General features: G+C 36.9%; 1 protein-coding gene across 2 annotated transcripts in view; it reads right to left on the bottom strand.

The window, feature by feature from the left end:
• Positions 1-16,631, bottom strand: part of ADGRG4 (adhesion G protein-coupled receptor G4) — a 110,804-nt gene that overhangs the window by 82,084 nt on the left and 12,089 nt on the right. Inside the window, exon 2 of one of the 2 annotated variants that reach the window (XM_011948783.1) lies at positions 11,358-11,972. The exons of the other annotated variant lie outside the window; for it this stretch is intronic. Coding sequence (XP_011804173.1) covers positions 11,358-11,972 — 615 coding nt within the window. The remainder of the gene's footprint in view (positions 1-11,357; positions 11,973-16,631) is intronic. 2 annotated transcript variants of the gene reach the window in all.

The following is a 16,631-nucleotide window of genomic DNA, read 5'->3' as shown; positions in this document are numbered from 1 at the left end:
TTAAGGAAAGTAAAAATGGCTATAATAATATTCACTAGAGTACAGAGCAAGGAAAATTACTGGACTCAAGAAAAGACACTACATAATACTAAATACATTGCTCCACCAGGAAGACATGGTGATCCTAAATGCATACATATCAAACAACAGAGTCTCAAAATACATGAAGCTAAACTGATGGAGCTGAAAGGAAAAATAGTAAATCCATAATTATAGTTAGGAATTTTAATAATCCTGTCTCAACAAGTGATAAAGCTACTAAACAGAAAATCAACAGGTGTATAGAAGTTCTGAACAACACAATCAACAGACTTTAATTGACATAGAGCACTCCAGTCAATAGTGGCAGAATATATATATTTTTGAAGCACTCATGAAATATTCACCAACATAGACCATATACAGGGCCATAAAACAAACCTCATTTAAAAGAACTGAATTTATAAGACTGCTTTCTCTGATTATTATGAAATCAAGCTAGAAACCAATTACAGAAAGACCATAGAAAAGTTCTAAACAACACACTTCTGCATAACCCATGAATCAAAGAAGACATTTTAAGAAAAAAAAAAATTAAAACATTGAATTAAATAAAATTATTTTAATCAAATTAAATTTAATTTAAAAAATTTGGGAGATGCAACTAAAACAGTGCTGAGAGGGAAGATTATAGAACTAAATGCATACCTTTAAAAAAAGGAAAGATCTCAAAACAATAATCTCAGCTCCCACCTCAAGAGTCTAAAACAAGATCCCAAGATAAATCCAAAGCAGGCAGAAGAAAAAATAATCAAGACCATAAAAGAACTCAATGAAATTAAAAATAAGAAAACAATAGAGAAAAATCAATGGAACAAAGATGATTTTTTAAAGTCAATAAAATTGATAAACTTATAGCAAGACTGATAAAAGTAAAAAGAGAAAAGCACAAGTCAGTCACCAATATCATAAATGAAACAGAGAATATCACTACTTATTCTGCAGCAATTAAAAAGATAATAAGAGAGTATTATGAATAACTTTATGTTCACAAATTCAACAAGTTAGAAGAAATAGACAACTCCTCAAAACCCATAAATTACCAAAGCACCATCAAGAGGAAATGGACAATATGAATAGCCCTATAGCTATTCAAGAAATTGAACTAGTAGTTTAAAAGCCTTCACAAAAGAATCTCCAGGTCCAGATGATTTCAATGGAGTTTACTGCCAAGAAAGAATTAACACCAATTTTATAGAATCTCTTCCAGAAAAGAGGAACAAACGCTTTCCAACACATTTTATGAGGCCAGTGTCATCCTGATACTGAAATCAGACAGAGACAGTAAAAAAAAGAAACTACAGACCAATATCTCTCCTGAAATTAAATACAAAAATCCTCAACAATATATGAGCAAACTAAATGAAACAATGTATAAAAATAATTATATACCACGACCAAGCGGGATCTATTCCAAATATGCAAAGCTGGCTAAACCTTTGAAAATCTATCAGCATAACCCACAATATCAACAAGATAAAGAAGAAAAATCATATCAACTGATCCAAAAAAAGGCATTTGACAAAAACTCATATCCCTTCACAATACAATCTCTGGGCAAGTTAAGAATAGAGGGGATTTTTAGCAACATGGTAAAGGGCATCATCAAGAAACCTACAGCTAACATCAACAGTAATGGTGAAAGATTGAATGTTTTCCAGCTAAGATCAGGAACAAGGCAAGGATGTCCACTCTCACCAGTATGATTCAACGTGGTACTGGAAGTTAGAGGCACTCCAACAAGGCAAAAAAAAAAAAAAACAAAAATGAAGACATTGCGGATTATGCAGTAGTCCAGATACAAAATCTCAAGGAATCTTCAAGAAAAAAAATTTACCAGAACTTATAAATCAGTTCAGAATACAAAACCAACACACAAAAAGCAATCACATTTCTATGTCCTAAAAATGAACACGCAGAAACTGAAATCAAAAGCACAATGCTATTTCACAATTGCTCCAATGAAAATGAAATACTTAGGTATACACTTAACAAAGCATGTGTATGCTGAAAATCACAAAATGCTAATGAAAGAAATCAAGGAAAACCCTAAAAAATGGAGAGGCACGCTGTGTTCATGGATTGGAAGATTCAACATAGTAAAGACGTCAGTTCTCTTCAAATTGATATACAGATAAAATCCAATTCCTGTCAATATTCCATCAAGGTTATATGCAAACAGACAAGCTTAGTCTAAAATTTTTATGGAAATGCACAATCCCTAAAATAACTAAACCAAATTTTGAAAAGAAGAATAAGGTTAGAGGAATCACTCTACCCAATATTAAGGCTTGATGTAAAGTTACAGCAATCAAGATAGCGTGGTATTGGCAGAGGGATAGATATATAGATGATTGGAACAGATAGAAAACTCAGAAATGGACACATATATATATGCTCAACTGATTTTTGACAAACGTACAAAATCAACTCAATAAAGCAAGGATAACCTTTTCAACAAATAATACTGAAGCAATCGGACATCAATAGACAAAAAAAAAAAAAAAAACAGAAAGAAAGAAAATGAACCTCAACCTACACCTCACACATCTTATGCAAAAATTGACTCAGAATGGACCACAGACTTAAATGTAAAGTACAAAGCTATGGAATATTTAGAAAAAATATAGCAGAAAATCTTTGGGATCTAGGGCTAAGCAAGGAGTTCTTAAACTTGAACACCAAAAGCATGACTCATTAAAAAAAATTAATTAATAAACTAGACTTTAACAAAATTAAAAGCTTTTGTTCTGTGAAAGCCCATATAAATGAATTTTTAGACTGAGTGTGGTGGCTCATGCCTCAATCCTAGCACTTTGGGAGGCCGAGGCAGGTGGATCATTTGAGGTCAGGAGTTCAAAACCAGCCTGGCCAGCATGGTGAAACCTCATCTCTACTCAAAATACAAAAATTAGCCAGGCGTGGTGGCATGTACCTGTAGTCCCAGCTACTCAGGAGGCTGAGGCACATGAAACACTTGAATCCAGGAGGTGGAGGTTGCAGTGAGCTGAGATCATGCCAGTGCACTCCAGCCTGGGTGACGGAGCAAGACTCCGTCTCAAATAAATAAATAAATAAATAAATAAATAAATTTTTAAAAATCTACAGACTAGAAGGACATATTTGCAAAAGATATACCCAACAAAAAAATAGAATACAATTTTTAACTTTCAAAACTCAACAATAAAATGAACAAACAACACAGTTTTTTAAAAAGGGCAAAAGACATGAACAGACATTTCACTGATGAAGACATGAAGATGACATATAAGCACAGGAAAAAATGTTCAACGTCATGAAGCATCAGGGAAATGCAAATTGAAAACACAATAAGATATCACTACAAATTTACAAGAATGACTAAAATGAAAAACAGTGGCAACACCAAATGCTGGCAAGGATGCTGAGAAACTAGATCCCTTATACATTGCTGGTGGAATATAAAGTGGTAGAGCTACTTTGTAAAACTGTAAAACAGTTTTGTAAAACAGTCTGACATTTTGTAAATAGTCTGACAGTTTCTTATAAAGCTAAATGTGCAAACAGTTTGGAGGTTCCTCAAAAAACTAAAAATAGAGCTACCATATGATCCAGCAATCCCACTGCTGGGTATATACCCAAAAGAGAGGAAATAAGTGTTTCAAAGAGATATCTGCATTCGCGTATTTATTGCAGCACTATTCACAATAGCTAAGATTTGGAAGCAACCTAAGTGTCCATCAACAGATGAACAGATAAAGAATATGTGATGCATATACACAACAGAGTACTATTCAGCCACAAAAAATGAGATTCAGTCATTTGCAAAGACATGGATGGAACTGGGAGTCATTATGTTGAGTGAAATAAGCCAGGCACAGAAAAACAAACATGGCATGTTCTCATTTGTTTGTGGGCTACAAAAATCAAAACAATTGAACTCATGGATATGGAGAGTAGAAGGATGGTTACCAGAGGCTGGGAAGGGTAGAGGGGCCTTGGGGGAGGGGGAGGAGGGGATTAATGTGAACAAAAAAAAAGTTAGAAAGAGTAAGACCTACTGTTAGACTGCACAACAGGGTGACTATAGTCAATAATAACTTAATTGTACATTTAAAAATAACTAAAAGAGTATAATTGGATTGTTTATAACACAAAGGATAAATACTTGAGGGGATGGGTACCATGATATGATTATTTCACATTCCATGCTTGTGTCAAAACTTCTTATATACCACACAAATATGTACACCTAATATGTACCCACAGAGATTTAATTATTTTTAAATTAAGAAAAATTCTAAACATGCAACTACCATACAGCCAAGCTGTGGCATTTTTCCCAGAGAAATGAAAACTTACATTCACACACACACCAAAAAAACCTGTACACAGATATCCATAGCAGGGTTATTTTTTATAACAGCAAAAGGTTGGAATCAGCCCAAATGTCTTTCAACAGGTGAATAATTGAATAAACTGTAACATATCCATACCATGGAATACTACTCAGCAATGAAAATGAGTAAACTATGGACACACTCAACAACCGGGATGGTTCTTCAGAGAATTATGCTGAGTTTAAAAAAAAAAGGCAATGCTAAAAGTTTACATACTGTGTGATTCCATTTGTATAATATTGTTGAAATGACACAATTTTAGAAGTGGGGAACAGATTAGTGTTGTCAGGGGTTAGGTATGAAGCAGGGTAGGGGGAAAGGGTGGGAAGGAAATGGGTGTGGTTATAAAAGGTCAGCATGAGGGATCCTACTAGTATTAGAACTGTTCAGCATCAGTATGCCGGTAGATACACAAGTTTACCCAGGTGATAAAACTGTATAGAACTTAATACACAGACATAAGTGAATATAAGAAAAACTAGAGAAATCTGAATAGGATTGGTGGGTTGTATCAACGTCAATGTTCTGTTTGTTATACTATAGCTTTGCAAAATGTCACCATTAGAGGAAACTAGACAAAGTGTACAAGAATTTCCAACTGCATGTGAATCTACAATTATCTCTCAATAAAAAAATTCAGTTAAGAAAAAGCAGATGCCCAGCCTAGGCAACACAGCAAGATCCCGTCTCTACCAAAAAAATAAAATAAAATAAAATAAATGAATAAATAAATAAAAATTAGCCAGGTATGGCGGTACATGTCTGTAGTCCTAGCTACTCGGTGGGGCGGGCGCTGGGGAGCTGAAGCAGGGGGATAGTTCGAGCCCAGGAGGTCAAGGCTGCAGTGAGTTCTGATCGCACCGCTGCACTACATCCTGGGCGGCAGAGTGAGACCTTATCTCAAAAAAAAAAAAAAAAAAAAGGTCAAATGCAACAGCCGGTACTGTGCCATCTATTCACATTGAACAGAAGCCGTGAGGTCAGGCCTCCATCTTTGGAGAGCTCACAAATATGATTTGCCATATTCACTTTGTTCCTGTTTGTGAACAAGTGATCACTTGCACAAATAATTTGCATAAGCCTTGCTGTCTCTGTATTTTAAAGTGGAGATAATCCATGCTAATTCACAGGGGTCTGTGGGCTTAATTGCCGTTTGCTCTTTCACTCTACACAAAATTGTATTATTGTAATCATTGGGAGCTGGAGAACAGAGGTATAGAGTAGCTGAATATTTATGAGGCATTTTGTTGCAGATGTACCTGCCAACAGAATGTTAAGTAGAACATTTTCTAAGGTACCAAATTCTGGTTGTGATTTGGGTATATCACCTCATATTAAATCTATGTGTCGTTCTAGCCCACATATCACATCTGGTTTTTCTTTCAATCGAGACCTCTATAAATATGATTCAGCATGTTGATTAGATTTGTGAGAGATAATGGTGACCAGAAACTGCCACAGACAGATCTGCCTGTGGGGTAGAAAAAATATGAAATGAGTATCTTTAAGGTGAAAAGGAAATTTTTTTTTTTTCAAAGTGGTGTCTGCATTCAGTTTCCAGGCAAAAGCATGAAAAACGAATGCTGCAATAGAAAGACAGGCTAGAGCCTCTATCTCTGAGTCTATAGGAGAATATCATCCTGTGAAGGAGAATACAAATAAGAAGGCTTTGAGTGAACTACCAACAGCTCATACTTACCTTTCGTGATGAGAAACGAGGGTAGCACAGAGAATTGATGTACAAGGACAAGACCAAATTGCCTTTTAGCTAGTAGAGCCCATCCCCATGGAACCTTTCCTATCAGAGCTGATAATCGGATAGAGGAATTAATAGTGAGCCAAACAAAGGCCTTTATAAAGGACATAGACCATATAATCCATCTCTGCATATTTTAAGAATAGTCAATTCATAAAGCAATTCAAAGAAGCTGGAGCATTAGAACAATTAACAAACCTCAGCAAATCAATGACCCCGCAGATATAGGGATGCTATGCTTTGATACACTGTAGATTTCCCCGGATGAACTCAATTCAAGTTATTTCATTCTTTTCAATAGAAGGGATTTCTTAAATGTAGAACTAAGAGGAATTTAATCTACATGTCTTTGGAAGACTCTCTTCACACATTCATAGGTCAAAAAAATTCCTTTGTTTGATCATGTGTCTGAGTTGAGATTAGGAAATTATGCTTGCCATACGTTGAAAGGAACTTTAGCTTGTGATAATTTATTTATGGTTGCTTCAAGATATTTCTGTCACCACCCATTACTTTTAAAAGCCGTGTAGACTTTTGTCATAGCTAGAAACAAGAAACAACTTAAAAGTCCTTCAAACAGAGCTTGTTGAATACATTATAGCATACCCCTTTTCTTTCATACTATTCAGCAGCCTCCCCCAAAAAGAATCAGATAGCTCTGTATTTTCTGATATGAAAATGCCTCGAAAAATATTATTAAGTTTTAAAAAGACACAGAAAAGGATGCATATAATGATGAACCCAACTGCGAAAAAGAAAAAAAAAATTACATGTAAATTCAAGTTTTACATTTTTTCTGCAAGGATATATAAGAAATTGTTAACAATCATTGCTTTTGGGGAGAGACACATAGAGTAAAAGACTGAAGTGAAAGTAGACTTTAGATTTATACTTTCACGTATTTTAAAATCTTTTACTGTATATATCTAGTAATTTTACTTTAAGAGATCAATTAATTTTTAATGAATAGTTACATTAATGAAATAACTAGTAAAAATTATAAATCTATTTAAATTGTAACAGCTTATAGGCTTTTACTGAGAAATTCTACCCTTAGGAATGTGTCCTATAAAATTGCAAACCTAAATGTACCAAGAGGTATGTATGAGGAAATTTACCGTAGCATTATTTGTAATTGCAAAAAATTGAAAGCAACTTAAATGGCCATCAATGGTGAGTTAAATAAATTATGTTACATGTAAATTATGTTACATGGAATATATGTGGCCCTAAAACCAGCTCTAAATATACTTATGTGTCTGTCCATGACAGTATTAAGTTAAAATAAACCAAGTTGCAGAACAACATGTATGTATATATTATTTTTGATTTTAAAACTGTATACACTCATGCACATACATGCACACACTTATTATAAACCCACGGAAAAAAATTTTTTAACAGACACCTCTGTGAAGAGGATAGTGAAGGGTAGGTTTTACTTGATATTTCATATGCTTTTGTATTGTTTAAATATATTTTATTCACAAGCACATGTATTACATTTGTAATTTTTAAAAATAAGGAAAAGATGCTTAAAAACTACTTGAAAGCTAAATTTCTAACGACTAGAAATTTCACTGTTATTATTTACCACCATGTTGTTTAATATTCCAAGACATTTCCAACTATAGTGAATACTTGTTTATTAAACCCAGGTAGGGTTCATGTTTTTCAGGCAATGTCCCCCAAAAGCCTTGTTCTCATGAATATATAAATATATATATATAATTTATGTGTAAATAGATTTATTGAGATTTGTAACCTAGCAATGTGCTCATTAAAACTTATTTTTTAAAGGTCATAATCCTTTTATGGGCCATAAATATCAATTTATTAGGCAAAAACTGAAGCTAGACATGTTGTAATCACTCATATTTATTCATATATTGCCCCCTTTGTCCCAGATGTCATACAGCCAAAATCGAAATAGGTGAAATTCTGTGGTATTTTACAGATCCTTCAGTGGTGAGGCAGGCAATGACTGCAGCTAGTAGCCTAATTTCCCCAGGTGAATTATCAGACCAGCCATTACCTCCAAAGGAAGCTTCTAAGACATAGTAATATAGCATAACATTTTGGGGGCCACAGGCTGACTTGAGATAGTCCTGTATGGTGGGAAGTGAAAAGAACATGTGCTTTGCAACCAGACCAGTCTGTTCAAACCCCAGCTATACTACTTATTTGATTGGTGACATTAGGCAATTTACTCAACCTCTCTGAGCCCCTATTTCCTCCTCTATAAAATGCCTGGCACACGGTAAGAACTTAGTAAAAGGCACCAATTACCATAATATGTTAGCATGTGATAGAAACTATAGACTGCACCCTCTGAAAAAAAATCTGCCCTGTATTTTTAGGGTGTTGTAATTTCAGGGGCTTTGTCAACTCCTTCAAGGCCATTCTGGCCCCCAGATTAGAAACTCCTGGTCCAAGGTTTGGAAAGAACACTCAAAGAGATCTGAATAGTAGAGGAACATTTACTACCTTTTTTGTTTGTTTGAGGTGATAATTTCCTTGTTTCTTATGTTAGATTGTGCATTATGCCCACCATGATTCAATCAGACCCAGAGGATGGTCGTCCATTAAAAAGTGTATGAAAGAGGCCGGGTGCAGTGGCACATGCCTGTAATCCCAACACTCTGGGAGGGCGAGGCAGGCAGACCACTTGAGGTCAGGAGTTCGAGACCAGCCTGGCCAATACGGTGAAACCCTGTCTCTACTAAAAACACAAAAATTAGCCAGGCATGGTGGCACGTGCCTGTAGTCCCAGCTACTCGGGAGGCTGAGGTAGGAGAATCACTTGAACCCGGGAAGCAGAAGTTGCAGTGAGATGAGATGGCACCATTACACTCCAGCCTGGGTGTTGCAGCAAGATTCCGTCTCAAAAAAATAAATAAATAAATATAAATAAAAATTTTTAAAAAGTGTACAAAAGAGCAAAATAAAAGAGGGTTGTCTAGTACTTTAACACAGCAGTTAGATTTAGCTATCTGCTCACAAAGTGGTAGGAAAACTCATGGCCATTAACTGGCCAGATTTGGTTTTAAAAGACCACTGCTGAGCACATGGATATAAGGCCATACTTCTGGTTCCTTAGATCAAAAATAAAGTTACTTTAAACTGCTTTGGGTGAGCTGTTCAGGCTTAATCTACTAGTCTGTAGCTCAGTTTTGTAATCAGAGCCAGCTAGGAATATTCTGTTTTATTTTTAAGGCCTCAGAAAAGAGAAAAACCAAATACCTTTGGTAGTAGCACAAAGGAATAGCTTTCCTGTTCCTTTGCATTAGTCTAATCTCAGAGAAACAGAAATCCCCTGGAATGTGCCTCTGCTGTTAACTCAAATAGCATCCAGACTGTTGGTGAAAACATATGCCCTTAGTCTGAGAGAGCCCTTTTAGGCATGGATCTAGCCCCTATTCCTTTCCTCCTGGAAAGAAAAAAAAACCATAAGAACAGCCAATAATACTCCTTCAAGAATAAGTGAATATTTCGGGAAATGCAAAAAAATCTTGTCTTGATGCTATTGTCACTGACTACCCATGCTGAAGACTGCTGCTGCTGATAGTGGAGAGGACTGGATTTGAGAGCAGAGTGGGATTATGTAGAGAAAAGCAATCTCATCCTTCCTTCCCCAAACTCGAGAGGAGACAAATACAGGTGCAATTCCAAGAAGCCAGTTTCCTTACAAGAACTTCATTCCAAACAGTTCTCCAATATCATAATTGCTCTCAGAAGAAAAAATAAATTGGTTTATAAATACCATTCCCCACTAAAAGGAACAGGGATGCCTTAGTAAAATGATGGCTCCTTGGGCTGAGCAGAAAACGTACAAGAAGAGCCTGGAACATCTTGTTGTGCCAGAGAGTAAGAAAATGCTCAAAGAATGATGGGGAACGTGTCAAAAGGACACAAGAACCAGACTGAAGAACTCTCACTGACCAGCCCTGGACCAATTTGAACGTCAAAATAAATGATAGTAACAGATTGCAGCCCATTGAATAAAATAAGAATCTGTGAGTTCATGTTCAAATAAATAAACACATAAATAAGGTTGGGTGTGGTGGCTTACAACTGTCCCAGCACTTTGGGAGGCTGAGGCAGGAAAACCACTTGAGCCCACCCAGAAGTGAGCTATGATCATGCCACTTCACTCTAGCTGGGCAACTGAGTGAGACCCTTTGTCTTAAATAAATAGACACATAACTATGGAAGAAGAAAAAGCTCTTTCTTACAGTAGAATGCAAACTAATTTTGCAAACATCATAGTGATTAGTGAATCAGGCAAGAATCATGAATAGATGTAAAACCTATTGGGTGAAATTATGTTAAGAAGGGGATATTTAACCTCCAAATATCTCCCCAGAAATTACTCAACAATTACAAGGGAAAAAATAATAACTTTATGGTAGAGAAATCTGACAGAGATCACTGAAATCATGTGATCAAAGTTATCATGAATAATGAGACAAATTGTCACCATGTGTCTACTGATGTGATGCACTGAGAAGAATATAACATCATTTCTGTGGTATTCTTACCAAAAATTCATAGCCTGAATCTAATTATGAGGAACTATTAGACAAACATAAATTGAGAAACAAAGTAACTGGACTGTATGCTAAAAATGTCTAGGTCATGAAAGACAAGGAAAGGCAGAGAATCTATTCCAAAGTAGTCTAAAGAGACATGACAACTAAATGTAATGTGTGATCCTGAGTCGGATCCTGGGGCAAGCAAAAAATAGTTACAAAGGAAATTACTAGGATAATTGGCTAAATATGAATGTGAAATGTGAATTAGATATTAGTATTGTATCAACATCAAATTTTCTGATTTTGATCATTATAAAGTGGTTAAGTAAGAGAATTCCTTATTCTTAGGAAATACACACTGAGATATTTAGGGGTAACAAAGAATTTCGCCTGCAACTTACTCTCAAATGACTTAGAAACAAATAAGTGGGGTGTGTGTGTGTGTGTGTGTGTGTGTGTGTGTTCTTCTATACTATTCTTCCAATCTTTCTATAAGTTTGAAATCATATCAAAATAAAGATAAAAGAAAACAAAATGTGCTCCTCATTAAAAAGTGATGACAAAACTAGCAACCTGGGGCCACTGCGAGCAGAGGAGTACTGCATCAACACTACCCTTGCTAAGGAAAAAAGTTGATAAGTTACTCACAGCAACGCAGTGTCCTGTCAACAGTTGGGATGATCTTGTTGACAAGCCAAACGTCTTCTTCCCAACTAACTACATTTCCATCTAAACACTTCATAAACTCTTCGTTATCCAGGATGTGGTCCCAGAGTTGAAAGTAGTACAAGCTGCCAGGAAAGCTATGCATCATGCTTTTAACCTCGCTGCTCCCATTCTTGAGAAAGTGCCCTAGGAACAGAGTCCCATGAGGTGTCAGGTTGTGTGGTTGATCCGTTACTTCCAGTATCCTTTTTTTATTCAGGAAGAGTTCTAATCTGCCCTTCACACCATCCCATATCAAGCATATTGTATGCCATTGAAATGAAGCCAGGTGGTGACGGATAGTAAAGGTCTTTCCCAATTTGTATAGTATTAGCTGCTGATGGTCTCCTGCAAGTCCAAGGTCTATGTCTTCTCTGCCCAGGAGGGCGTTATTTGTAATATAGGAAAAGGCCATCCAATACCTTGAGTTGTCATCCATGAATACCAGATCAATGCATGCTGTGAATCGGCTGAGTTCAGGAATGGTATCTATCAGGCTTACATATGTGTCACCTCTTCCAAAAAAATCCAGCTTTTTTCCTTTTAGTGAAAGTGTATCTGTCCAAATTTGGGGGAGGGGAAAGAGAAAACAAATGAAATTTCTGTTAAAAATTGTTTTATTGTATTTGGCAATACGGTCAAATCTGGATTATACAATATAATTGGGAGTCAATACTGGTCCAAATAAACAAAAATAGTAGATGTAAAAAATCATCTCTATTTGACATTAGCATGTGATTTTTGTTTTGGCAGAAGAATTTCTTCCTAATTATATTTTGCCTGGACTAATATGAAAAGTTAGATTAGTGTTCCCAGAGCACATACCAGCTGGACAGCTTGGAGAGGCAGTTAGAAGTGTATGGCTAGTGAAAGGGTGGGGAAGAGGCCAACGAAAAGGCAGCTTGGAATTCAAATTTGCTACACATAATCCTCACTCATATAATCAAAAGAGAACTATTTCCTCCCACCTAAGTGCCTTATTGTATTCATGGTGCAACAGCAATTTGTTTCTCCAATGCCTTTTCCTGAGCCAAATGATCTAATTTATTCTGTCTCTGGGGACTGCTCCTCTCACTGAAAGGCACTGACAAAGGCCTGAAGAACAACCAGCTGGACGATACTGAAACTCTGGGACTTGTTTGTACTCGGGAATGGAAGACATGGCACTGCCCTGAGTGCATCCTGATGGCCTCCTTCTGTCTCCTCACCAAGGGCACTGCAGTGGTTTCAAGATGGCCGTAGACTTCAGTTACCATTGGCTCTGGAGTCAGACAGCCTGGGTTGAAATTCATGCCCTGACACTCATCAGCTGTGGAACTTTGAGCAAGTAACATATCCTCCTGATACCTCAATGTTTGCTTCAGTAAAGTGGAGATTTGGGGCCACAGCGTTGTATGCCCATTCAACTTTAAGGGCTGCCATTCACATTACAGTCTATGCCAGATAATAGCCTCTCCCTAATGACTTTACAAGATTATTTGAAGATTAAGTGAGATGATATATGCAAAACCTTGTCAAACATTGCTGAAGGACGTGTCCATTGGGTACAGTCTTTTGGTAAGTAATTTGGCAGTATCTATGAAACTTTACATTGGATGTGCCCTTTGTCTCACAAGAAGCTACATATGAGTGATGATACTATCACCACTACAAACCTTACACCCCCAGTCTACTAGGTAAATATCTGAGGATTATCTAATTATTAACCTAATTCCAGTGCCAGTACAGCCTAAGCCGGAAGATAAAGAGCTTTGTGGCAGAATTGGAATTGTAACCAGTCCCTGAATTAGAGTTGTAATGTTGGGACCACCACTCTAAAACAGTGACAGCCGTAACAGAGCACTACAGAGGCTAGCAGGAAGTAAATACTTCCCTGCTTCTGGGAGATGCCGCCAAACAAAAGCTTCCAGACATTCTCTGACCATATAGTATTCTCTCCCTCCATTCCTCTAGTGGACATTCTCCAAAAGCAAACAATAACATGCATATGCCTGCCCCCATACACACTCATATACATTTCACCTGCATCACACACTCCCATGTGCAGGAACTCATACTATCCACCTGCCAGGGAGTTATTTCTGAACTATCCAGTGATGAATGAGCAAATGCTTATTTCTGTCCCTGGCTTATGTGATTATATTACTTTATAATCTTCCGTGTGACTAATAAATCAAGAGTTGATCCCACAAGACAATAAGTGATATGAAACCCAAGTCTCAATTATTGTTGGTTAACTGCCTTTCTGTTCAGCCCTCCGAAATGACGTCAAATACATTTAAGAACTGGTTTTATGGTGAGCATAAATCTCCAGGACTTAGTTGCACCTTAAAAGAGAATGCATCATAATCTCACATGGTCTACAAGGGCCTCTCCTCTCTGCAGTATACTAATTTAGTTTTTGATTTTTTGTTCTAAGAGGGGGTCTCAGTCTCTTGCCCAGGTTGGAATGCAGTGGCATGAACATGGTTCACTGCAGCCTTGACCTTCCAAGTTCAAGCAATCCTCCCACCTCAGCCTTCCAATTAGCTGGAACCACAGGTGCGTGCCACCACGCCTGGCAAATTTTTAAATTCTTTTCAGAGACGATGTCTCCCTATGTTGCCTAGGCTGGTGTGGTCTTGAACTCCTGGGCTCAAGCAATCCTCCCACCTCGGTCTCCCAAAGTGCTGGGATTACAAGTGTGAGACACCATGCCCAGCCTGCAGTATACTAATTTAAAACCAGTTGACAAAAGATGGGAAAAAGCAATTTACAAAAGCAGAAATATAAAGGCCAATACTATAAAAAGATGCCACCTTACTACTTTTAAGCACAAATTAAAACAATAAGAAGACACCATTTTTGCCTGCTTTGTTGATAGAATTTTAGAAGACAGAATATCCAGCGTTGGCAAGCCTGTGGGAAAATGAGTCACTCTTACACACTGCTAGTGGGATTGCCAATTAAGTATTTTTTTTCTGAAGGGCAATTTGCCATTATCTACGGCAATCTTAATTGTATATAATTGTGTGTATCCTTTGACCCAGCAATTTCATTTCTACCAATTCATTTTAGACAAGTATACAGATAGACAAAGATGAGAGTACAATGATATTTATTGCAGCATTGTTTATAATCAAGAACAATTGACAAACCTGTATGTCTATCAATAAGTGACTATTTAGGAAAATTGCTACCTCTATACAATGGAATAGTGAAACAAACAAGATAGGCCTCTACAGTCATGGAGAGTTTTTCAAGGCTTACTATTGTGTGAAATGGGAGTTACATTAAGTGCAGGTGCAGTATTATCCTATTAAAAAATAAAAGAAAAATATGCAGGTAGTATGCCCAGAGAAAAAAGTCTGGAAGAGCACATATTAAACAGTTAAGAATGCTTATCTTTAGGTGTGAAATTTAGGAAAATTTTTTACTTCCTATGTTACTTATTTCAGCATATTTGCGTGTTTTAAAAAATCATGTATTACACTTATAATCAGAAAAATAAAGATGGATGGGTGGATGGATAGATAGATGAATGGATGGAGAGAGGTATGGATGAGTGGATAGGTAGACAGATGGAAGATGACAGATAGATAGATAGATAGATAGATAGATAGATAGATAGATAGATAGATAGAATCACTGTGGCCTTACTTAAGATTCTACAGATATAGGTAAATTCTGCTTAGACATAAACAGAAATGTGGTGTAGTGCAGTCTAAAAAGCCAAATTTGAATCCCAGGTCTGCCTCTTACTAGCTGTGTGAACGTAGGTAACAGATGCCTGTGAAAGCTCTCAGCACAGTGTCTGGCACATACAGAGCACTATATAAAAGTTAAATAAATAGCTCATATCACTTCTCCGTGCCTCATTCTTCCATAGCAAGATGGGAATAACAACTGCCTACTTCATAGGGCCATGGTAAAAGGTGATGCAATCATAACTAACATTGAGATTATGTGTGTGAGAATGTTTATAAACTGTGAAACCCCATGTAAATTTCAGTCACAATGTTTGCCTAGGGGACTATTAGAAGCCTCTTCCTTCCTCCACAACCTCTTATGCACCCTCACACATGGAAGCCCACCTGAGCTGAGCCCCACCGCAGCCTCTGGGCCTCTAGCAGGACTCTGAGGAGGCCAGACTGTGACAAGATGGAGAAGGGCTTTGCCCTTCTGTTTGGCTAGGCAAGCAGCGTTCTCTGCCGGGCCTCTCAAGGGCCTGCTTCAAAGGCCACTTGTGTCTTTGCATATGATTTCGCTATCCATTGCAGATGTCTGCTTAGATGCTGCCATCTGTTCCCTGGCAATTTTCAAGTCCAAATTGCATGATTGCTCCCCTGAAGCGTGTTCTCTCTTGATTTGGCTCCTCTGTGTCTCTTCGCCTCTATCCACTGTTTCCTTTTATTTTAAATGACATTTATTGTCTTCCTTACTTTTTTTTTTAGGTGTTTTTTCCATTATAAAAGTAATAGTGTACATATTTTCTTAAAGAAAAACTGAAAAGTATTAGAAAGTAAAAAGATGAAAACAAAGCCAGCCAGAGAGTCCCACCACCCAGAGATAATCACCATTAACATTTTGGTATATTTCCTCAGTTTTTTTCTGTGCACAGACTGTGCTTGTTTTTGTGAGGCTGAGATCATATTGTAAGGAAAATTGGGTCCCCTGCTTTTCTCACTCATAGCATAAGTGTTTTCCATGTTAGGAAAAACTCATCATAAATCTCACTTAAATTACTATTACTGCCCTAGGAGTGCCAAGCACAATTTTATTTGTACTGGGAAATTTCATATAACATAAAATTTACCATTTTAACCATTTTAAAGTCTACAATTCAGTGGTATTTAGCATATTCATAATGTTGTACAACTATCACCATTATCTAATTCCAGAACATTTTCATCGTCCAAAAAGGAAACCCTGTACCCATTAAGCACTCACTCTCAATTTGCCCCTCCCTTCCAGCCCCTGGCAACCACTAATCTGCTTTTTGTCTCTGGATTTGCCTGTTCTGGACATTTTATATAAAGAGAGTTAGATAATATGTGTCCTTTCATGTCTGGCTACTTTCATTTAGCATAATGTTCATCCATGTTGTACCATGTATCAGTACTTCATCCTTTTCCACGGCTTAATAAGATTCCATTATGTGGATATATCACATTCTGTTTATTGATTCACGTTAATAGACATTTGGATTGTTTCTATCTTTTGGTTACTATGAATAGT

This window comes from Colobus angolensis, unplaced genomic scaffold, assembly GCF_000951035.1.
Source record: "Colobus angolensis palliatus isolate OR3802 unplaced genomic scaffold, Cang.pa_1.0 Scaffold283, whole genome shotgun sequence".
Classification (NCBI taxonomy): Eukaryota; Metazoa; Chordata; class Mammalia; order Primates; family Cercopithecidae; genus Colobus; species Colobus angolensis.
The sequence above is the reverse complement of the archived record's forward strand: the minus strand, read 5'-3'. Positions and strand labels throughout refer to the sequence as shown.